This window comes from Diadema antillarum, unplaced genomic scaffold (assembly GCF_040938485.1).
Source record: "Diadema antillarum isolate AM-2024a unplaced genomic scaffold, OU_Dant_1.0 seq00001482_RagTag, whole genome shotgun sequence".
NCBI lineage: Eukaryota > Metazoa > Echinodermata > Echinoidea > Diadematoida > Diadematidae > Diadema > Diadema antillarum.
In genome coordinates, this window is record NW_027272221.1 from 156,996 (window position 1) to 182,229 (window position 25,234).

At 39.1% G+C, this 25,234-nt stretch overlaps 1 protein-coding gene across 1 annotated transcript in view; it reads left to right on the forward strand.

The window, feature by feature from the left end:
* Window positions 1-17,594, forward strand: part of LOC139709947 (uncharacterized) — a 41,235-nt gene extending 23,641 nt beyond the window's left edge. Inside the window, exons 5-8 of the mRNA XM_071621898.1 lie at window positions 13,683-13,785; window positions 15,592-15,714; window positions 16,555-16,728; window positions 17,536-17,594. Coding sequence (XP_071477999.1) covers window positions 13,683-13,785; window positions 15,592-15,714; window positions 16,555-16,728; window positions 17,536-17,594 — 459 coding nt within the window. The remainder of the gene's footprint in view (window positions 1-13,682; window positions 13,786-15,591; window positions 15,715-16,554; window positions 16,729-17,535) is intronic.
* Window positions 17,595-25,234: the final 7,640 nt, after the last annotated feature.

The following is a 25,234-nucleotide window of genomic DNA, read 5'->3' on the forward strand; positions in this document are numbered from 1 at the left end:
AGCTATGTAGAGAAGTAGAATGCATTTTCTGAAGTATCTCATTAGTGTTTCTTAAGAGCTTAGAGTCTCTCATAAGACTTTCATGAAATGGACCCCATGTCATAATACATTAAAGATAATATGAAGTTTTGGTACCTTTACAAAGTTTCCCTGAGATTGCCTTGTCTTAGTTTGTGTTTCAGGTTAAAGTACCTTTCATATAACCAACACAGTGAGACTTACTCGCCCCAAAGTGCTCTCATGTCTTAGTAATCATGCAATAATGGTTTCGGATATTATCGACGCTGTACAACGTCAATAAATACTAACGGCTCGTTCGAATCGTTCGAATCTTTATATAGCTCCCTCAACGATCATTCTGCGTGTAACTCGTGAGAACCGGATCGCCAGCACAGAACTTGTGTAGAGTTCTGTGACCGCCAGTTATCCGGGCAGTGCCGCAGCGCTAACACTCCTCTGAAGCTGTTTGTGCGATGCGGTAATGCGTGCATGCATGCGAGCGGTATGTACAGTGCCGACAATGCGTGATCACAGATTATGGTACATGAGGCGAGGATGTACGACTTGTGTGTACTAGGACTAGTAGTATGGTACATGAAGACGGGTTTGACATAGAGCAGCCATTGCAGGAAGGAAACAAAAACAAATACGAAGACCATAAACAGTGGTCAATCCTGCCGGAGGGGAAAAAAGACGAGTATAGCTGCGGCAACTTTGAGGCGATCAGATATGCATCAGTATACTTTGTATACTACTAGGCGCTGCGTTTTACTCACCACCGGCCACCCTGGTTAGATCGAGGCTCGTTATGCAGCGAAGCACGGATTATACATACAGATTGTACGCGCACACAACTTGACAACACTGCGGTGGTGAGAAGTGACTTCCTGTGCTGCCAAATAAGACAGTAGTTCCTACATGATATTTTAATGTAGTTAGATATTTTTAATATTGTCTGAATTCATATGTTGGTAAACTCTCGTGATTTTAGAGGCTCCACCACAGTGCTAGACTATCACGCGGACTTGCTATGAGATAGATGACATCTATCTTGTAAGCAGCCTTAGCATGCCCTGTTCAGCAGTCGATCGTTTTACCAGGGAGGTGGTTTACCGGGGAGACGGGAACTCTCTATTCATTCAGTACTGTACATGAAGGAAGACATCACCTCAACCAGCTCCCAGCCCGACCAGATGCATGCATGAATGCAATACCCGCTCGCGCTGGTTTACGTTTGGAACAGCAACACACGCACACACTCACATACACACACTCACATACACACACAGTACACACACACACACACACATACTCACAAGCACACTGACACCAGGGAGTGTTCCAGTCCACCTGTCTTGACACGGGTACAGAAATAGATCGAACGTTTATTGACCTTGAGTCGGGTCAGACTCACAAAAAAAGAGGAAGAAGAAACCACGCCAGAGATGGAGTGATCAGATTGCAGGGAGAGAGAGAGAGAGAGAGAGAGGAAGAGGGAAAGACACATTTTCACAAACCTGCCTCGTTATGACGCAATCGTGGAGAACAGTGCCAGTAGCTCCATGATACAGTCGAGGATGGAATCAGAGCTTGAAGCTCCTTGATGGAATAAAGCCCATCCCATACTCACGACTATAGGACTGACAGAGTTTGGATCCTGAACAAGTCACAGCAGCTTCAGCATAAACGAGTTGTTTTTCGTTTTGTTTTGTTTTTTCAAATCCAAAGTCGGTCAGTCATAGTCGTGAGTCGTATTCCAATAGTGTGCGGCGGGCTTAGGATATGTAGGTCACTCTTTGGCCTTTAGTTCGGCCTGCACTAATTTATTCATTTATTTATTTTATTATTTTTTTTTTTGTATTTCAAAGTTACGTTGGTGTTTTCATTATGCAGATGGTGCATTATAGTAGGCCTATGATAAGTGGCCTATGGCCCCAAAACATGATTTTAGACTGAAAATAATCCGAGTTACGTGTTTGTTTTTTTTATTTTAATTTTTTTATTTTTACATACAGATTATATTCAGATTGACAGTGTAAATCATTAATCGATTGATTTTCAAGGAAAATGGACTTACCGGATTATTTTTTTCTTTCGAACACGCTCTTCTTCCTTCAGAGAAACACAAAACCTTCACATTCAACTCCAAAGGGAGGAAAATCAAGCTGCGCATACCGAGGTTGAGGTAACATAAGTAAATCCAAGTTCTGTGAGTTTCAGAGGAATATCGCAAGATCTTGTGGGTGGTATACTAGTACTTTAGTAAGCTTCAGTTTGATTGTAGTTATGAACTACCTATTTACGACGCCAGTGTAGCCACGGGTATGAGCATGTCGCTGTAATAATATTGTGCGACACAACAGAAGCCTGCAACATTGTGTGCGACATCCTCGAGAATTGGCGACATGTATGTTCTAACTATATAAGTGTTATCAAATTTGTGAAAAACACGTGTAAAACTTGTAGGACGACAAACTCATATGTTGGCTGAACTCTATTTTATTTTTATTTTTTTTAAAGAATATTTTATTCTCCATCAATGGTATTTCGTTTATGCATCGATACAAGGTACTCCATCATCTCTTTATTGTTTTAGGGGGTTTCGTGTTGACAAAGTCGAGTATTTGGCTGCAAAAATTGCGGTGAGCTACCTGTGGTGTATGGCTGGTGCGTGTTCCACGTGTTTATAGGGCATAGTGAAAATTCAAGGAAAAAAAAAACCTACAACCCAAACGAATTGAAACAGAACGCGCAGTGGTACGGGGAAAAGACACTGCGTGCGAACATCTTCTTTAAAAAAAACAAAAACAAAAACAAAAACAAAAAAACTAGAAATGTCGCTACGGCGACAGGTGTATGCCTCCGCAATAATGCAGGTCTATAGTACAATGTCTTGACAATGTGTGATGACAGTTTCACACAATTGGCAAGATATTAAAATGACAGGTTTGCCACAAATGTGCTGAATGTTCACTTTCCTAGAACTATCAATTGGATGAATGATTAAAACGTCAAAGTGCAGGTATTTGGGGGAACTGATGATTTTTACTGGACTTTTGACCCTTTTATAAGTTTATGCATTGAGTAATTTTCAAGGTATTGAGAAAAAATATAAATTCAGTATCAAATGGTAAAATAGTATTATCTAAACCTGGCCTTTGACCTTTGACCTCACAGTTCCAAAGAGAATCACTGTTAGGTAGAACATGCATAAATATGTAAGTTTCATGATAATACCTTGAGTTACTTTAGAGATATGGAGGAAGAAGTGCAATTTAGCACTTTCACTTGACCTTTGACCTTTTGACCTTTGACCTTTTGGCACGAAACTTCCCGCAGAATATATATTGGGTTATACATGCATACATCAAGTTAAAAAAATCCTTCAGGCATTGCATAAATATAAGAAAAGTAGTGATATTTTGAGGAGTTGACCTTGAACTTTGACCCCTGACCTTTGACCCATGACCCCCAACTTCCCTAGATAATCACTGCCCATCGGTTCATATATATACTAAGTTCCATGAAGATACCTTGAACCATTTGCGAGATATGGAGAAAAAAATGAAATTTCAACCTTTTTTTCACAAAATAACCTGTGACCTTTGACCTTTGACCCCGTGACCCTAAAATCCAAACAAAGTATTATCCCCCAGGATATACCCTCATACCAAGTTTGATGCAAAACCACCTCACGGTTCTTGAGATATTGACAAAAACAAAACGGGACGGACGTACGGACGGACGCCCCGAAAACAATGCCTCCGGCCACTTCGTTGGCGGAGAAAAGAGAAAAGAGCAAAATCCCACGATAGCAAGGTGCCACAGACTTGGCAAAGAGGGGGGGGGGGGGGGGAGGGGGAGGGGGAGGGCGGGGGGGGGGGGGTAAACCACAAATCCGCGCGGTGGCGCATTCCTGCTGAGGTCATAAACAGTCTGGGGCCTGCGGGAATGAAAAGGATGTTTCGAAGCGAGCTCAAGTCGAAGACTCCGGGGAAGACCACTGGCAGGATTGCAATCGTTACCTGATTCTACATTTCTTTCAATCAATTGACGTAAAATAATGTCATTTTTTCTATTTTCTTTATATCTTTCCTGAAATATATCCCACTGCCCTCCAAAGGGGGAAGATTCTCTATCATTATTCTTTCTTTTCTGACGGTGACTCAGAGGTGCTTGATTATAAAAAGGGAAAATCATGTTACTGTTCGTCACTCTGCAAGTTCGTTGTTCTGAGAGAGAAACACTTTCGTTATTTTTATGGTTCCTTGATTCGAGCACGGGTGTTCGTTCATCCTGAAACGAAATAAATTTCGTACCACGTATAGGACCTAATTCGTTTTCAGAATAAAAATGTTCGGATTATAACTAACGCCTTCATATTCGGAGCAACAAATGGATCTGGAACAGGAATTTGGGGACCCGGATTGACGGACCTTATACATGACGTGTACTTATCCCCCAAAGTAATGGATACCGTGCAAAGAAATTAACGATGTCAAAAAGGGAGATTAGTTTCCCGCCAATTCCCCCTTCCGTCAATACTAAAGGGCTTTTTACACTTGTGTTTCTTAACCCCGGACTTTCTCTGACCCAGGACTATCGTTAGTCCCGTACCAATTTTTTGAGCTTTTTACACTCGCCAATTAGTCCCGTACTATCTCTTGTCCGGGGCTAAGGAGAAAACGGACCTTTTTACACTCGTATTTCTTAGCCCCGGACTTTCCAAACCACATGAATATTCATAATTACGCTGTGTACTGTACACGTACACGCACGCACCGGCAGCACTTGATTACCTCGTTTCTGATTGGTCAGTGAGGGTCGGACTTCGTCTCCGTCGCTTAGCCCAGGATTATTTTTTCGTTCTGTTTACACTCACTTGCTTGGCACCGCAATTGCGGTGCTAACCCCGCTATTTTGCAGGGCCAGATAGTACCGTACTATCGGTGGGGCTAGCCCATTTTGGCAAAAACGAGTGTAAACAGAAAGTGGGCTAAGGATAGTCCCGTACCAACGGTGGGGCTAAGGCCCCCCCTTAGCCCCACCGTTGGTCCGGGGCTAAGCAAAATTTTACAAGTGTAAAAAGCCCTTAAGGCTCCTACTTCGGAAGTATAGGTCTGTCTCTCGTTGCTCGATAAAGAAAAAGAAAAAGAAATGAACAACGTCAAAATAAACAAGAACAGAATAAACGCATGTTCGCCTATCGTGGGGCATCTATGCAATACTGTTACCTTGGATGATATCCTCACCCTCACCATCGTGTAATTCCTATATAAGAAAGCAATTAATAATTATGTTTTGCACTGGATGTTATGACAATGTATGTGATCTGGTATCCCGACGTAATGTAAATGATTATGTTACATGAAGAGGGCTGTGAGTGGGTGGTATTCGAATACTGTTTTGTATAATTATGATTTCGTTATGTGTAGATTATGTGCGTATAATAAGAGTTTCATTTTAAATGGAGTTTCAATCAATTTAATTATTCATGTCAAATTGGATTCCTCGGAAGACCATCACGACCATGAATGCCGAGTTGCGAGCAGGGCAATCCATACGTTTACCTTTGGTTATAATACCATGTTATTATAGTTGAAATGTATCATTGTTACCTTGGGACTTTACAGTGAATCATTTATTAACAGACAATCAAATATCTCCCACTGCCCAAGGGGAAACATATCAAACTAAGAATGACATTCATTTTTGCTTTTAAGATTTCCCCTCCCGTCTGACAATTATTTTCTGAAACATCCACCAGTGCCGGATGTAGAATGTTTATTCCGAAGGTGATATTCGACAATGAAGTACAAAGGCTTGATACTCCGATGAATTAGAATCACAAGCTTACGCAATGCTATTTTACGAAGAACACTCTTCGGATATATGTTGAAGATTAGTGCCTAAACATTACCTATAAACCAAAACAATCGTAGCATATGTATACTAGCTAGGCCTTCTAAATAACCAATAAAACATTTGAACGAATTAATAATTGTCTATAAATAATCGGCAGCACCCCTCAAGTATTTCAAGAAACAACTATATGTCTTGTGCAAAACAATTCCTGCATATTTTTTGAATGTGGCAAGATATAATGCGAACATGAGATTGTGAGTTATAAGAACAATTTCAATATTGAGCTGAGTTCAGCAGATGTCATAAAATATCTTCGGATCTCGTTCATGAGGACATGCCAGCAGAATTTTGGTAAATGAAATGCAGCCATTTCCACTGGAACTAATGGTAGATCAATGTTATTGCCGTATCCTTGGAGTAAAATGTCGCCGGGGCGCGGGACAATTCAGTGTGGTGTCTTCGAAGGAAACATCACCGGAGCAAGTGTTGGTGGTTCAGTCGTCGGCGGAGCAATCATTGTCGACGGAGCAGATGTCGTTGGGGTGATGTTGTGGAGCACATTCTCGCGGAGCGAATTAATGTCAGTGGAGCATAAAGACTGACCTCTCTTTGATACATACGTATACTCATGGACACAAAAGAAACATTAGCCAATGGTATAAAGGGTATAGTGGTCGGACATTTCCATCGCCTTGATGTTACCATTTTGCAAAGAATCTACAAATTTTAGTAACATACATTCACCGAAATTAATGTCATACCGTACATTTCTGGATGCTGAAAATAATTAGAAGCTGACCTATTTCACTCAGCGTGACAAAGGTGAAAAGTTTACGTTTTCTCTGTTGTTCCGGATTAAAGAAAAACAAAATAACGTCACCATGACTAATTTCCTATTATGACAATGTGTGGGAAGGGATAATGTGTTATTCATATTTTTTGCGGTACATCAATGATCATTGATGCGACTTGACTTGACATCATCTTGAAGTTCATCAGAACGTGTTTCCAGTGACGTTCATTTACTGGTGCTATATAGGGACAGCATGTCATGTTTTTACGGAGCGTTGTTCAATCTGTTAAAAACAATATAAAAAACATACATAACGATATGTGCACAGGAAATTACAATCCTCTGATAATTTATGACAATGATAATGAGATGTGATGTTTATGGCTTATTTGCAATACATTGCACTCCCGTTACAACGAACACGGTAATAACGAAGCAAAACTTCTGTTCCCAAAATGTTCGCCATTAAAGTCTGTGTTAAAAAAAAATTCGCTTATAACGAACACGTTTATAGCGAAATTTTCGTTATAACGAAGTCTTTTTCGAGCGCCACTGACAAAGAAAAACAAAAGAGATGTGCTCTGTTATAACGAAATGCGGATCGCTTCCGAAAATACGTAGCGGAACAAGCATTTATAGCGTCTCTGCGTGGGCGAATGCTTCACAATACTGCGTTTTCGATCCGTGTGTCACGCACAAGTTTTCGAGGAGAACTTGCATTATTGTTAAACAATCTGACAATAATCTGAAATTGAGTAAGGTTCCTTATTACAAAACACAAAGATTCTGATACACCTAAATGTCCGTTAGTTCGGAAATGAAACAGTGTTTGTTCACGAACATTTTGGCGTTATTCCAAAGATTCGTTATTCCGAAAAAAAAAATAAAATATGGTTCTTATTACGACGGTGCGTTTGTCCGAAAATGATAGGAATTCCAAACATTCATTTATTGGAACATTAAAAAAAAAACAACCTAAAACAACAACAAAACAAAAAAAAAACCCAAAACAAACAAACAAACAAAAAACGTTTCGTTAATCCAGAAAAGAAAAGGTAAGTCCACTAACAAATCTTAGGAATTGCAAACCTTATAATCGTCTTATAAGAAAACTGAACCTTCGAAATACGTAACCTGTGTCATTTTTTTTTTTAATTAACAAAACTTCTACGGAATGACGAACTTTATTACATTTTCGGATTAAAAAACCTTCGCAACAACGAACCTTCGGAATAGTGATCCTTTCTCAGTTAGTAAATTACAAACCTTTGGAATGACGAACCTGATCATTTTAATTTCCGATCGACGAACCTTCGGACATTACAAACAACTTTATGCTCTCTTTTACTTGTAATATTCAAACGAAATTTAAAAGGTCCCATTCCATTTTACATAGCTTTCCAGTGTATTCAGCAAACAGAACATCATAATTTATATGCGTGGTTTCCTTGTTTTCGTTTAATATTGTATTTGTTCGGTTATAACGAAACTTCGTTATAACGAAAGAAAACTGCCCCCATGCCCCCTATAGGGTATAGTTAGTTCTCTTTTCTTTTAAAATGTATATCATCAAGGTTCTGCAGTGACCACGGGTATATTATTTTTTGATATTTGTTTTTAGGAAGGAAACAACCCCGTAACGAGGGGGCATTGGTGGCACGAGAAACTGAAGGGGAAAAATGCATGGGGGAGCCTTTTTTTCCTATTCAGCCGATTAATCCCGAGTGGGGCACCAGAGAGAAATAAAAAAGAAAGGATGCAATATATATATCTTATATATATATATATATATATATATATATATATATATATATATATACGTGTGATATACATACCTGATGGCATACGTGTAGAGCTGTCCACCGTTGCTTGTTATACCGGTCGAACACGAAGCCACCTCGATCACTACTGATTATAGCTTACTATAACACGAAGCCCCCTCGATCTCCATTGGGATTGTGTTATGTGAAAGAGATTGCATAAGATTATGCTCTTGTCATGACATTTGTCATCATGAAAAAAGGGAAAAGACGGTCGCACAATCACAGATGGAAGAGGTCTTTGATTTGCTTTGTTGTTGTTGTTGGTGACAAAATTGTCTCACAGAATCACCTGATAAGCAAACAAACCAGTCCTCTTCACATTAATTTTTTTCTGCCAATTCTCTCCACAAAATTGGCCGCTAAGCAAAAACAACAACAACAAAAAATAATAATAATACAAACAGAACCAGCACATGACTGTGGTAATCAATTCCATCAAATCACCTGCCCAAACAACAAGCAAACATGTTATACATAAAACGCATATTAGGCCCTACTAATTGTAAAAACAAACAGTCAGTAAAACAACTAGAAAACATAACATTTCGGAATACGTCTTTCTTGGTCAATCAGGCCTGCGCATACTACGCTACGAAAAAAAAAAAAATAAGAAAAAAATGTCCGGCATAAAATGCTACATGCCAAGCGTCAATATCCATGATAGGCCTATGCCTACTCTGATGGCAACGTTGACCATGTAGATAATCGTCATTAACAATCGGATTTTCTATATTATGTTAGTTAGCGATTTTTTTTCTTTTTGACTAGACAGCCCATTCATTGTCAGAATGAGCAAAAGAAAAAAAAAAGGCTGTGAAGACTTTTTTTAAAAATAATTTCTTTCATTTTTTTGTTTAAATCTTGACCTGACAGCACATAATGTCGAGAGAAGTGTTTTTCTTCGATAAGCATATAAACATGGCAATTGAACATTATTCTAGAAGAACGCTACATGTATACCATCTTGCAGCACAGTTCTACACACTCTTTGACTGCACACAGTACACAGGTACCACGTGAATGGAGCAATGAAGCAAAAACAAACAAAAACGAAAACAAAAACCCTAAAACAAAAATAATCTAAACAGGATTAGCATTTCTGTACAATCTGTCGACAAATCATCTGCTCAAACAAAAAACATTGTCGCGTTCTGCACAAAACGCATATAGGCCCTACTAAATCTGTAAAACAACAACAACAAAATAAATAACCCGAACCTTTCGGAATCCATATAATTCTTTGACACTCAGACCTATGCTATTTACGCTAAGAAAAAATGGACAAATGGAAAAATGTCAAGCATATAATGCTACGTTGCAACTGATATACGTCGATGTAGGGCAATTTGTCAATCAGCTGCAATGAAAACATCTCGACGGAAGAATTTCATGAATTTGAATAAAATTAATGCTTCGTGCCAAGCGTCATGTACTGCACCAACTCTGGCAACGTATAGTGTATAGACGATCATCAGTAACAACCGAGCTGGGTTTGTTTTTGTTGTTGTTGGTTTGTTGTTGATGTTTTAGTTAGGTTTAGTCGGCGATTGTTTTCTTTTTTTACTTGACAGCTGATTTATCGACATAATCGGCCAAAAAAAGGAAAAAAGTGCAGACAATTTTTGATTTCAAACAACAAAACCCAAAATAATATTAATAGTAATCAAAACAGGATTAGTGGTCATCAATATTATTCTGTCAACAGATCGCCTGACAAAACAAAACAAAACGAAAACACAATTAAACACGTCTTCCATAAAACGCATATAGGCCCAACTAATTTGAAAAACAATCAGTAAAAGTACGCTGAGAAAAAAAAGAAGAAGAAAAGGAATGAAATTAAGAAAGAAATGCTCAGCATATACAGGCTGAAGCGTCAACTATGGCAACGTTGACCGTGTGTAGATCATCAAGCTGTTTTTACTTCTGTAGGTTTAGTTGACGATATTTAGTGCATTTTTTTTTATTGGACAGCTCATTTAGGCTATGGACAGAGTTGGCAAAAACGATGCAAAGATTGTTATTGATTTTTTGATTTGGCTTGTCAGCACTTACGGCGAGAGAATTGCTTTTCTTTCATCATAAATGATATAGTGTAAAAACCATGGCAAATTGAACAAGACCCTGTCGCCATTACACGCCGGCCGCAGTAACTACGCACAGAACACAGGTAGGCCCTACCATGCTGGACAAACAAATCAAAAAACAAAAAAACAAAACCCTAAAACGACAATAACACAAACAGGATTAGCAAATTTGGTTGTCAGTTCTGTCGACAAATCACCTGACCAACAACAAACATGTCCTACAATCGCAAAACGTATCTCAATAGGCCCCGTGCACTAATTTGAAAATTACAAACAATCAGTAAAAAAAAAAAAAAAAAAAACAGACAAAAAGCAAAACAAAAATCCTTTCGATTTCGGATTATGTCTTTCTCTGACAATCAGGCCTATGCAACTAAAAAAATAAATAAAAAGATTAAGATTAGAAATGAACAGCATGTGGTACGTGCGGAAGCGTCAACATCTACCGACTGCATGGCAACTTTGGCTGTGTAGATGATCATCAGTAATAAATACATGAGAGCTGTTGTTCTTTCTTAGGTTTACTTGGCATTTTTTCTTTACTTGATTGTGTGATCATTGTATCGTCACTAACAAAAGGATCGTTTCCCTCATTTCAGTCTTGTTTTGCAGATGTGCCTTTTTCAGACAGAAATGTCTTTGAATAGATACAGATGATGAGGAGCAGCAATACCTGAGATCATGAGAAATTTTGTGTCAATCATGCACGACCACCTGTAGGCCTACATCTCAAAAGCGTCTCAAAGACAGTTTTAGCATGCTTTAGGGTACTGCTTTGATCCCATGATTGTCACCGCAAGCAAGCCGGGAGAAGAACAAGATGGAGATTCGATAAATCTAAAACTATATGCGCAGAAGAAAATAACGCAGAAAAATCAAATGAAGTGAATGTGCAGTCTTGAGGTGTATGTTAGGAAATCATACCTCAAAGCAAACACTTTCGCTAGGGAAAAGCAGGCAGTTTTTAAAAGAAATGATGGAAGAATGATTGTCACTTGTGATCTCAATATTTCACTTTTCCGTAGCATATTCCAGAGCACAAAAAAAAAAAAGAGAAGGAAAAAAAAAAAGGATCGGTAATCGTAGAGGACAGGTATATCCTGTAGGGAAGGTATTATGCGTGTGCAAAAATGTGTACGATGAATGTCCTTGTACTAGTAGGCCTATATTAGGTCCATGGCCTGTCAACAAATCACCCGACGAACAACAAACATGTCCTTCACAAAACGTACAGGCCCACTATTGTTTACTCTTTTTTTTTTTACTTGGAAGCTCATTTATCGACAGAATAACAAAAACAAGAAAAATGGGAGGGCTACCTTTGATTGTTTGTTTCAGTTATTTTATCTGTTCTTGTAAACACATAATATGGCGAGAGAATCTTATTGTTTATTATAGCATGAAAACATGGCAATTGAACATGCATTTCGGACCGCCTCTATATAGATCTGCAGAACAGTCCACGCAGCTGGTCGTATGAATACTAACAGTACCCAAGTACATAATACGTGTAATACGTTAGTAGCTTGCAACGGGGCGAACGAACGAAGCCAGCTCGCTTGCCATGGCCACGCATGTACCATCCACTAGTACAGTGATTGGCATTGTCATAGCGAACGGAAGCCAGTACGATATCGCCACGGACTACATTGTTCAGTGGACTGAATCCACACTTTGGTGGAAGCATGACTAGCAAAGAGTATCGACTTTTTGGTGGAAGCAGGGAGGTCTCACCTCCCCGGTGGAAGGCAAAGAGTGGGGAAAGCGCGTGGGGCATGTGTACAATATGGGTACTAGATAGCATGCTCATGGCCACCCACATGCACAGTATACGGTTGGCCCATCCATACCCCCATGATACGTACACACAACATACACCGCACAGGGGTATCGTTCGATCGTACACTACTGGACGTCGGACATAAAACGCACACAGTGGCTATACACACAATGTACGCAGTTGTCGACAGCTTGCTCTGCTATAAACGGATCGCGGATCGTAGCCTCTGGGATGCGGTCGCGCTTGTGTACAGTACACTTCAGTAGTATATCACAGAGCTCTCTCAAGACTTCTGTAAGTAGTATAGTATCAGTAGTATCCGAAAACCGACTTTCTTCTCGGGACCGCAAGGGGGCGTTGTGAATCATGCGCTCGAGACCAAAATCCTTCCGTTTAAACGAGCCGTTATTTTGCGAGAGTCACTACTGCAGTTCTCATCTAAATTGACGTTCTAGTAATCAAACATGAGTTATAATGCTCCCTAAGCATCATACTGACTAGCAGTTATATCCTGATACTTTGAATCATGGTTTCACTCGGTGAAATGCACCTTAACAGGAACTCCATTTTATCTTTAAGCAGTTTTGGCTTACGTGTAGTAACTCCTAATATTTGCTAATTAGGTGCATTGTTTTACTTTCTCATTGTATGCCATCCCTTACACTGTGAATGCTTGTTACTTTCTTGTCCATTAAAATCTCAGATGTTGGTCTTCAAAACGAGAAACTACTCCCACTGACCTTTGATTTTCACATAGTGGTATCTGGAGCACAGTGGTATCTATGGCAAAGCACAATTTACGATTTGAACAGCGGGCGAGTGTAACATTTACAGGAAATATTTGGGAGCTGAATCATGCAAGCACTCTTAAGACCAGCACGCGTATTTTGTACTTAAAGACCTTTAGGCAGCCAAAGGGGCAATTTCTGTAGTGTTTTAGTCGAATGTGTGACTTTGGCTTTGACTATTGTTGTATCTCTTCCCCCCTTTCAGAAAAATTGAGCCCTGCCATTCTTTGTGGCTATATTCAGATAATTTTCTCTTTCCATTGAACTTGCTTGCAGGTTTGTTTGAAAGCCATACCCTGTCACTGTTTGTCACAGCTAGTTTAGGGGAACCTCAGGTGGTAAAACCGCAATAAAATTGCTTTAAAACGAGGGACTCCAGTTTTCAGGTAAAATCCTAAATTCAGGCCCTGGTGGTATTGAAAGTTCAAGCTCTTTCGTTTACAAAGTAGCATCATTTCATGTAGATGTATTTCAGGCCCTCTCTTTCATTCTAATTGGTATTCCTGTTTACACCTTTTTGTGATGAAATGCATCCTTCAACCCAAGGCCAACCAAGAGACTCAGCCCACTCCCTCAACTCCGCCTGAAGCAGCCGCCGAACCCGCCACCCAGGGCGCGTCCGCCGAAAGCCCCCGGGAAGAGAAGAAAGGTATGTGCGGTTATGAGCCAAACAGACAAAGTCGGCGATGTGTGGTATCGATGATATTAAACTGGAAGCATACAGAAAAATCCCTACTACCCTGTTTCTTTCTTCCTTTGTTCCTCCTTGATAGATGAAAAGTTATGTAAAGGTGTGTGAGCGCCCTGTTTATATACATTGTACAACATTAACCCTATTAAGCCCAAGCTATGGGGGGGGGGGGGGCACATTGTGCCCCCCCCCCTATATAACTTTTTTATTATTTGATGTATCATCGTCATATTTGGCACATGGGTAGAGTAGTTCATACTCTACATGACCGTACATTTGAATTTTCTCAAGGTCATCCATGGAGGGCGCTATTTACCAAAATATAAAGAAATACATAAGAAGTATGCTAAAAACATGATTTTTCTGTATAATTTCTTTACCCCATTAAATATGTCTTATTAAACACCAATCATTTTCGTATTTGCCACAAATAATAAGCAAGTGGAATCTTATTATTTGTTATGGTTGTAATTTCTCAAGGTCACCACATGGGGGCGCTATTCATATCCACATAAAGTAGTACATTATGAGACCTGAGATGAAATGTTTTGGATGGGTAAATGTAGTTAGGACATTTCATATTTGCATAATAGTTTAATTTTGAGATTGCCAATTAATAATATGATATACTATTGATATTAGAGGCATAACTTGGGTGAAGGAATCAAAATAACACAAAATAGAAGGGAATCTTTAAGAAATATTATTGTTTTCAATTATCTCTATTATATCTATTGTTTTATGCCTTTGTCACATAAAAACAAAGGAAATAATAAGAAAAACATTCCAGGACCATAATTACTTCAAATTTTGCTCCTTCAACAAAATTCAGCCAAGAAACCCCCATTTCATACACTATAATGCTGTTAAATGAAATGGGAACAGAAAAAAGATGCAAAATCTGACTGACATGGTTGTCAGTTTATGGTTGCCATGGCAACCAGCGACATCAAATATAGCTAAATTATACATCAAAATGTTTGCAATAAGATTTTAGGAAAAGTCACCAAATTTGGTTGAAATCGGATAAAGGGCTAAGGAGTGGCAAATGAAAATATGGTAGGGTGGACAATGTGCCCCCCCGGCTTTATAGGGTTAATTTATGAAACGGTTATTTGGATTCTAATCAATTGATTGGCTGAGAGTGATCACGTGACACGTCTTTAATTTTGCCCAACATGTCCAGCGGCATGAAAGTTTTGACCATTGACCGCGTACTAATGATCAGTACTAGTGACTGCGGCTTGCTGTAATCACACTCAATGACATCACAATTGCATACTTTAGCGCTGCGCACTCAGTCACCTACTAGTATTTACTGTGAACAAGTTTGTGTTCAGTACCAGTGTGTTTGAGGCATTTCTTCGGACAAGTTCTACATGTAGCTGACTGGCATTTACCCTTAAAATAAGGTAAATGAAAAATAGCTCATAAGAACCATTTATAAAGCAAATGATGCACAGGTTAAGTTTGGGACGTTAGTGGGGATGCAGCTCACTCTCGGGTATTCACAATATTGTGCGACATGCAGTCATTACACTGTAAAAGCCCTCAAGAGTGCTGCATCTCCACTAACGCCCTCTCACGTGTGCATTATTTGCATAATAAATCTCTCACCTAAAGTCATAAGAAAGAATCATCGCTTGGTCAAACGTCTGTAAAGGTTGGATATAAAACTGACCTCTTTTTTTTGTGTGTCCACAGAAATTGTGTTGCGACCTTCCGGATAAAAAAAAAATAAATCCTTTCTCTTTTTGTGTACAGGCTCCCCTAAGAAGACTGGAGGTTCACCCAGTAAGGCAGCCAAGAAGGCCGCTGCAAAAGAAGCGAAGCAAAAGCCCAGCCAGCCACCTGCAGAGACGAATAAACCAAGTGACAGTGCTAAAGGTAGACCACTAGTCTCACCTCAAGGACGTCGTTTATCAGAGTGCAGCAACGACACATCATACCCAAATTGATTCTGATAGATAGAGTGAATTTTCTACAAGTGGTAGAAATTTGTACAAATTTTTTTTCAGCCAAGTGAAGTTTGTGAAATTCCTTCCATTTTGTAACCTTTGGTGGTTTGTAGTTCATTTTCTTTATTTGAACTCGCCTTGTTCCATGATTGTTTCGTGATTGAGATAAAAGTAAAGTTTTGGTTGCTATATGTTTATTGATTGCCCACATAGATGCAATTTGGCTCAACTTCAATATTTGAAGTCAGATTTAAAATGGAGATGAAACCGTACTTGCCGCAGATCTTAAAATAGAAATGGCATGTCTGTCCATGTCTTCCTATTTGTGTTTGGTTTTTGTTTCACTCTGCTGCAAAATTATCTAGGAAAAGAGACACAACCATGAGAAAAAAAAGTAATGAAGGTTATAGCGAGCATTAACCATCATTTGCCATTTTTGGTTGTCATGCCTTATCAAAGAAATGACCTCAAAGACATCAGCCTGCCCTCAGAAAGACTGAGCAAATAAATTTGTACTTATTGCAAGTCAAAATAAGTACAGTTACCGCAACTACAGATACCATAGTATTAAAGTGGTTTATTACCAGGTACCATCATGATCACTTCAGTACTTCACTGTTAGTTGTAAGTGGTAATTTGTCTTCAAATGCCCTTATAAAATGGGACTTTGGTATCCTGAAGTGTGTGTGAAGAATATACTTCAACATACATAATGTGGAAAGTGTGTCTGTATGTTTTAATAATGCATTTGTGTTTCCTGTGTCATCAGAAATCTTGCCAGAGCCTGAAATGAAGTCACCAGTTGTAGCAACGCCCACGGAAGAGAGACTGGTGGCCTCTCCCATTGCCAGTGCACAGACAGCCAGCCCAGATGCACAAGCCAGCAGAGAGGAGCCCTCATCGGACCAGCAAGAAGGGGCCACAGTCTCGGGAGGGGCTGGGGGTAAGGAGATTTGTGCTGTGGTGCCAAGCAGAAATTATCTAAGTGGAAAAGAGTCTGATGTCCACATTCTTCCATTTATGATTATGGAAATACAGACATTTTTGCTACAGTTGTATTTTTGCAAATTTCACGAATAGGCTCTCCAGCCGGAAAATAACAATTGCATGACAATATTGACAAAAATGGGGAAAAAAGTTTTTGTCTTCTAGTCCATGAAAGCGCTTTTGAGAATTCAAATTAATGAATTCTGGCATCAAGTTGTTTCTGTTGCAACTAATTGTCAAATTGCCTTTCATTAATGTAAATAAGCAGTGATTATTCAGTGATTTATTGGTAGCTATGATTACCATATTTGCTGGCGATAAGGCCACGCTATTTTTAACAAAAATAAAGCAGTAAAGTCAGGATGAGGCGCATACGCCAACACAAGCAAATTATTGTATTGTCTTTCCAACTCATGAGAATCACATGCCTAACCGACACACATAAGCATGTATGGGACTATGCAATGTGGGATTGTTATTGTTATTGTTAGAAAACGTGTTGAAACATGTAGAAATAACAAAGTTTCTTATAAGATGTAACGTAGAAAAGTAATAAAGCTTTGATCAGAGCAAAATCCCTCTGATTTTGTTTTTCTGTTTTTAATCATCAATGTCGGGATGCAGCCTTGTGGCCCCTATCACCAGTACGACAGTCAACAGATTTTTAAGTGAATTGGTATGAGCTGAAAAACTATATTTCAGATTTTAAACCATGTACATGTATGATTCTTTCCTAATGACGCCTCTGTTAATGTTCTTCCAGATGACTGGGTGGAGGCCAAGCCGGTGAAAAAGAGGAAAAAGGTCAGAAAGGATGTTTGACCCCCTGACCTGCCACTCCTCTGTGCCTTTCCACTATGACCTCTGAACCCCAGGTGTGCCTTCAGCAAGGGGGAAAAAAAAAGAGTGAAAAAACAAAGACATACGGATTAAATAGAAATACAGGCATCGGGGATCAGCACAAGATGGCCACGGAATAAAACAGTGATGTGGTGAAATGCGCGTCAACGCAGGATCAAGTTTCGGTGGAGGGATAGATGATGCCGCAGCATGACCTGCGTTCGTTTTGATGATTCCAGCACACAACGGATTGTTCAACGGCCTGTTGCGTGGTGGCGCTGTATGTTTGTTTTATTTGTTTGTTTGTTCATAAGTGTGATGATGCGTTCCAAATGCGTTTCTCCCCTGGTGTCTCCTGTCTAATTCAGCCGCCTTTGAATCGGTCGTCGTTCAAACATCCGTCGCAACTCATGAGACGGAACTGTAATTAGCTATAGAAACTTGTCCTCGAGCTTTAAACAGACAAGGCGGATTCTGCCGTTGGATCAAGGGACGCCTTGCATGCTACCGTGCACGTCCCTAGCTCTGGGCTGCAGACACCAGAGCGCCTCCTTGTGCCTCCACAGCTTGTTAATGTGCAAGCTTACTTTTGTGGTTGTAATTAGAAATTTTGTTGTGTAAGAGATCTTAGAAGAAAAAAAAAGTTGTGTCAGTGTGACAGATGTTAAAGGCCTGTGCGCTTAAAAATTTACATTGACAAGAAAACCAAAGGCGCTAAAGAGGTCACATATTTCATTTCACATTAGTTTTGGTCATATTTGGAGAAGAATAGAATTTGCGTACAAAAACTTTGCCATTATGATGAAATGTCCTAAAGTCCTGTTGAAAAACGGAAGCCTGTTTATACACAAGTGTCACCACGGATTGAACATGACAAGGTCATTATTCATGGACAAAATCCACAGTCGTTGTTCGTAACAGCGAGTGGAGCACATTTGCGGATTTCTGTGTCATATAGGTATTTGAACGCAGAACACACACCTCGATAGATCTGCAAGTGAGCAATAGGAAAATTTGGACACGCATTTTTTTCTTCTTTTCATTTTTTTTCCACATTTGTAGGGCACGGATGTAAGGAGTTCATCACAAAAGCCTACATGTATAGTTAGGAAACTGAGTACCAGGTAGTGCTTTTAATTTTCAGTTACAAGATGACATTGAATATCTTTAGTATGGATATAGATTTTGATGAAACCACTTTGATTTTGGTATTCAAAATTGATGATAGAAGTTTTTATGTGTTGGTTTTATCTTAATGCACACACACAAAAAAGTGTATAGTCCCACATACAGAGAATGATGTTGGTAGATATTAACGCGTACATGGTATTCTGCAGTCTTTGTAAATGTGTTTGGTATTTCACAGGGCCAGGAGGTTTGTGTGTGTGTGTCTGCCTGATCAATGACACACAACACTTTTTCCCCCCTCTGTTACTCTCGATTGCCGTTTCGTTGAGAAAGTGCAATGAGACAGATAGCTTGCCATCAGTAAACTGTATGCCTTGTTGAGATGCGCCCCGCCCACTTTTTATTTTCTTGTATAACCAATAACTAGATCGGAATGTTGGCAGGCTGCATATTAGTTAGATGTCCATTCCCGCAAAGATTGTTTCATCAAGGCTAGATGGTAGTGTGCTAGTAGATACCTGAGACTTAGAATGTGATGCTGAACAAAGCAACCTTGTGTCCTGTAGCACAAACTTCCAAACTTTTCCGTTCAACCAGGCATTGATCAAAATTGTGTCCTTTTGGGTTTGAGGAGTACTGTTCAGGGAAGAAAAGAGAGAACTAACCACAAGAATAAGAATCGGGTGCGAGTTTCTTCACTTTGTCTCCCTCTACAAATTAAATTTCTTAAGATCGCAACTGCGATCTGTGATCTTGACAAATTTATTTTGTGGAGGGAGACAAAGTGAAGAAACTCGCACCTTCACCTTCACCCCTCTGAATAATATCTTTCTTTCAAAGAATAAGAATATTAGAGCAAAAAAAAAAAAAGAAAAAAATCTTGATTGTTGGTCATAGCTTTAAATATTGCATTCATGGGCATGTCATCACCCATGGTCGGGCATTGAGTTATTCTAAGACATGTTGAAGAGATGAAAACTCTCTCTGCAAAATTTCTTCTTTTTTTTTTTCAAATCCTGAATACTAAATTGATTTTGATGTATTAATGAAATTCTCCATGGAATTGAGGGGGAATGTGACATCGATTTGTTATCTTGTTTTTCTGTTCATCAAATATACCACATCAACCTGTGCATTCAAAGAAGGTATGAAAGATAAAACAAAATGTATTCCCCCCCCCCCCCCAATCCAAAACAAACAAAGAAATATATAAAGGCTATTGATTCAGTGAGCAAAGTGAGTGGCGATGTGGTAGTTAATTTTATCAAAGTTGATATGAACGTGACAAGAAGTGACCAGTTAAGCCACTATGGCATTGTCTCCGAGCCTTAGACTTGGTCATACATGATTTATCATTTCAGAAGCAGAAGGACACTAAAATCAGTTGACTTTGTAGTGTTTGTGCCTCTCTGGCGCTGAACTTCTGATTTTCTTTTTAAATCTTTTTTTATGGTCATTGTTTTCTTGTAGTGTAGATGGATTCAGAGTACTTGCAGAATTGATCTATAGATTTTTACTTCAGTTTTAAGTGGCCTGCTTTGATGGTGACTTTACCCTCTGGTTTATGGCAGTGCGTGATAATCATATTTATTCATGTTTACATGTTATGTTATGGGATCGAAAGAGAAAGAGACAGAGCAATTAATCTATAAGCCATATTCTTTATATTTCTAGTCCTGTGATGCATCCAATGTAATGCCCATGTACTTTTATGGTATCATCATTTGCTTCTACAAGTTTTTGCATTTCATGCTAAAACCAAAGTTCACCAGCATGTCAAGCAAGGCCATGATGGTTTTTATCGCTGGACCAATGGTGATACTGGTGAATTTTCTCATGAGATTCATCAAGGAATATGAAAATACATACGTAGGTTAGTAGCTATGACATTATATTGCTGGTGTTTTAGTACCCTCTCTCCCTCTCTCTCTCTCTTTCTTTCTCCTCCCCCCCCCCCTCCAGTGTTTTCATGTACATTGTGTCTGTTTGTGTCCATATTATAGCAAGAGAGCATAAAAAAAAGAATAGAGAAATGTTTAGCCACATGTGTGTGTCATGAACCATTCCATTTTATGTGGGACAAAAGTATTTCCAAGTGTCCACTTGTGTCTTTGGTACATTTTTTGGTGTAATTTTGAGGCACCTTGTTCTTAACATAGCTCTTTGAAATAGAGTTTGGACAGATATATTTTTGAGCAGATATATTTTAAGACATTTTATGAAAGTATTACATTCTTTATGCGTTGTTCCAGTTGATGACAATTTTGTAAAAGCCATCTTTGGAGAGTATTGTGCCAATGGAAACCACGTACAGTATTTGTCGTAACATTTTCAACAATTATCCATCGACATCTCAAAAAAAGAAAACTAATCGTAGGTGAAGGGAATTGGTTACCAGTTGTTTGATGGCTCAGATTATTCCGAGAGACCCTGTAGTATCGGGGATTTGTAGGTGGTCCGACTAAATTGATATTCATTCGCTGCCCACCGGGCTACGATTGAAAACCACGTATAGCCCCTGTCGGCGAATATATTCATCTTAATAGCGTTAGCTCATCAGTAATAGTCCACTCCAGTCCAGGTTCTTATACTGTGTGTGTACTTACAAAGAGATACATGTTAAAGCTGTTCACAATTCGCAACGGGAATTCTTGAATATGTGCGAGCCGGGGCCAGCCTGCCCACTTTATGGTATCCCCACGCTAGCGGGATTTTTAAGGCTGCAGAGCTGGGTAGTGGTGTATCTGGAGTTTTTGTGTTGTGTCTGAGATGTACTCGTAGGCAGGTGGAGAGTCAATGCCCCATGGCTCAAGGAGACTTTTTTTTGTTTTGTTTTTTGCCTTGGTAGTATTTAATCTCTTCATTAGCGAGAAGGAGCATCAATCACGATGGAGATATGAAGGGACGGATCCTCCCAGGAGGCTGATGTCTGCCGATGAAATGGGAAATTACGTCCAAAATACACATGGAGTCAGAATGTGCAGAAATGTTAGTAAAACTCATCATTGAAGTTTGAAAAAAATTTGAAAATGTGTTCAAAAAGATTTTGTTTGGAAGATTTGCTTAAATCCGTATGCAGTTAACACTGGATAAGGAAGTTTAAATAGTTAGTGATATGACAGTAGTGGGATGATGCAAAAAGCATAAAGAATTAAGCATATTTTCATTTTTTTTTTCAGCGTAATGAAAGGGAACATGATTTTGCTCCTTTAGAAGGCAGGGGAATATCACCCTTAACATACATCAGTATTAAGTCGATGGAATAATCAGTGAAAGTTGTTACTTATATTCTAATGATATTCTTGCTTAAAAGATACTGATTTTCATGTGTCCTTTTTTTAAAGGGTAAATTCCCTAATAGAAGCTTGCAGTTGCACCTTTGTGCCAGGTTAGTGTGAAGATCCTGATGTGAATCGCCAAGTTTACATAGTGTAGAGAACGTAGCGGTTTGAATCACAGCTTGCAAGTATCTTTCGTAGCATTCTCGAGTTCAGAAATTTGAGCTCTATTGCATCGTCAGAGTGAAAACTTAGTGTAGCTACTTTGTAGAGTTTGAGGACACCTTCATTGTCAAGTTGTACAAAGTGATTAAAGAGTTCAGGAGTGACATGGCTTGAAGATCTCACACACTTTTCATGGCAAGAATGCATTCAGTACATCTCTGCAACCCGGTTACAGTTCTGGGTGGTTGGCAGTTTGATTTTTGCATTTTTTATTAGACGCCCGGTCCTTTTTACGGTCACATTCATTGAGGAGAGTAAAGGCTCAAAGATTCATTGTGTGAGCTGCAGTCATTCATCACGATTGTATATATGAACTTGTAAATAAGAATTTTGTTTTTCTTTTGATTCATTCTGCTGATTTTAAAAGATGAAATATGAACGTAGAGTAGAGATTGACTGAGAAAAGGAGTGAGAGACAGGGAGAGAGGAAGAGAGAGAGAGAGAGAGAGAGTGCTAGTGATATTGAGGTATTGATGAAGATGAAAACATTGGGAACAAGGTTTATTTTGTTACCAAAAGAAAAAACATAAGGAACAACTCAAAGAAGATTGATGTGTGCTATACTGCCACTACTTAGCAAACCCAAGCTTGAGAGTGACGTGGCGTCTGTTGCATTCTCCCTCGAACTAGAGGGTAAGCATCGTTCATTATTTGTGCCAGAGATGCATTAGATTGTGTTCAGAGTCTTCAAATTTGTAGTGTTTCAGATAATTTGAAGCTCGGTATGGAAAGTAGAATTCCAGCGAAGTACCGAACCATCATAACTCATGTAACTTTTAGATGGCAGGCGCATTTGGTGTAAAATGAATAGTAAGGTTGTTACACATTTTACCATGCAGAGACTTTAGGCTTTTCACTTATTCAGTGGTTGTAATAACAGTTAGATTTCATTTTGACTCATCTTTGGACAAGTTTTCATTTGCATACAGAAGGCAATATTTGGATATATAGCTAGTACGTCTTCATATATTTTTTTTCTTGACGAGGTCATTCCACAAAGAATACATTTCCGCAAAAATCAAACAAGTGAAGGCGAGATTTATTTTCTGTAGCTCTCATTGTCGCTTTAGTAGTCTTTTCTATCAACTTGCAAAAAACATGATGTGAAATACAATCTTATTGTAGTCCTTTGTCAATAGTAGATTTCTGATAAATTTTTGTTTGAAGCTTTTTGACATTCTTTGAATTTTTGTGTCTTGTAATATCTAACCTGCACTCTTTCTTCACATACAAACTCGAATGTTGTGAAATGCATGCGGTTTTGACAATTTGGAAACTTATGTAGCCTCCACTTATGTTGTTTTCTGTACCGCTTGCACGTTCCAAATTTTTTTGGGAAAAGGGGTATATTTGAGGGGCTCAATTTTTGGGAAAAGTCCAGAAAAATGGTTGAAATTCTGGGTCTTGGACTTCTTTTATGGCGAAAATGTTTCTATTAGGGGTAGTTTTCAAATCTTTCCCCAAGAATCCTGAAGTAGAGTCCGAAATAAAGTTTGTTTCAGCCAGTGTATCCCCCGAAAAATTCTGATATAGGAGTAGTGTGGCTTCTTGGTGTTTGCCCTGATTCCCTGAATGTGCTTACTGTTCATGTTTTGTTGCAAAGCATGCTGAGCTGGCCTTCTTTTCGCAGGAAAGTACATCTTTTGTGGTATATTCAACGTGAGAAATGTCCTGATGATATTCCTGTCAATGCAGGTGCTGAAATTGTGCACACTCCTCATCTCGGCACCCTTCCTTCACTTAGGGGGTAATTTTTCTAGCCTCTCTTCCAAAAACCTGTGATGGGGGTAATTTTCATGGCTTCCCTTCCAGAAGCCCATGATAGGGGGTCATAATTCTTTCCTATTTCCATCCTTAAAGGGGGTATCTCCAAGAATCTGAAACAAGCATATGTGTACAGCTGACCACCTGAGTGAGGGGAATATGAGGTCCCCCCCCCCCCCCTGCAGAAAACTGCTTAAGGGTGTATGCTTAGAAATAAAAGTAAACCAACCTGGGAGTTTATTGAATACCAGTCACAGTTCTCAATGCATGATGTGATGGGAGAGGGGTACATGCTCAAAATAGCCCTTTCTGTCTTCATGAAGATGTAGATCTAGCTTGATGGTGTTATCTCTTCTTTTTTTTCCTCCCTTCTTTTTATTACTTCCTTAGAGGACTCTTTTTTTTTGTACCCCTGCTTGTTCTCTATTAATTGGTAGTTAATCCATAAGTTGTCACTTGAATTTACTGCAATTAGTTAAAGTTGGCCGTTGTAGTAGGCAGGCTTTTATGCCATAGATTTGCACACTGCACGAGAGAATCTGTGTGTGGTTGCACCGTAAGTTTTGCTTACATTCAAGCTTTCTTCAAAGTTGACACACAACTATGGCGTTGCTGTATGACAAATCAGCTGAATTCTGTGATATTCAGTGAATGAATTAATTGATATTCTTTATGCTCGGATCTCTTTCTGTTCTTTATTTGTTTTGTTGATCATTGCAAAATTATAATGTGCGGTACATCAGTATTAGTTCTCAACGCATATTCAGTGATTGATCATAAAAAGTTAATGTGATGGCAATTGTATTTTAGGCAGGCATTCTAGAATGTAAGAGAACACTTTTGACTTTGCAAGCCAACAAGGGTTGTGTGACAAAATAAATATTAAGAACATTCTAGCTGGGGGGGGGGGGGGGGGGGGGGAACACACTCACACTTTTAGGAAGTCAAAGTGAGAAATGTGATTTGGACATGTTTCCCCACTTGTTTTGAGAGTGGTATTATTGGAATGAATACCTCAGTATACAAACAAGTGGAGCAGATTTCGGTGTGATATTTGTGGAACAAGAACAAACACTTATAAAGCAAAGGGGAAGTGAATGTAAGTGAATAATGATTTAGTCACAAACAGATGAACTACTCTTGAAGTATTATGTGACTGGAAAGGTTTCTATAAAAGTTAATGCAAAATATGTTTGACGTTCAGCAAGTCTTCCGTTCGCGAACCAT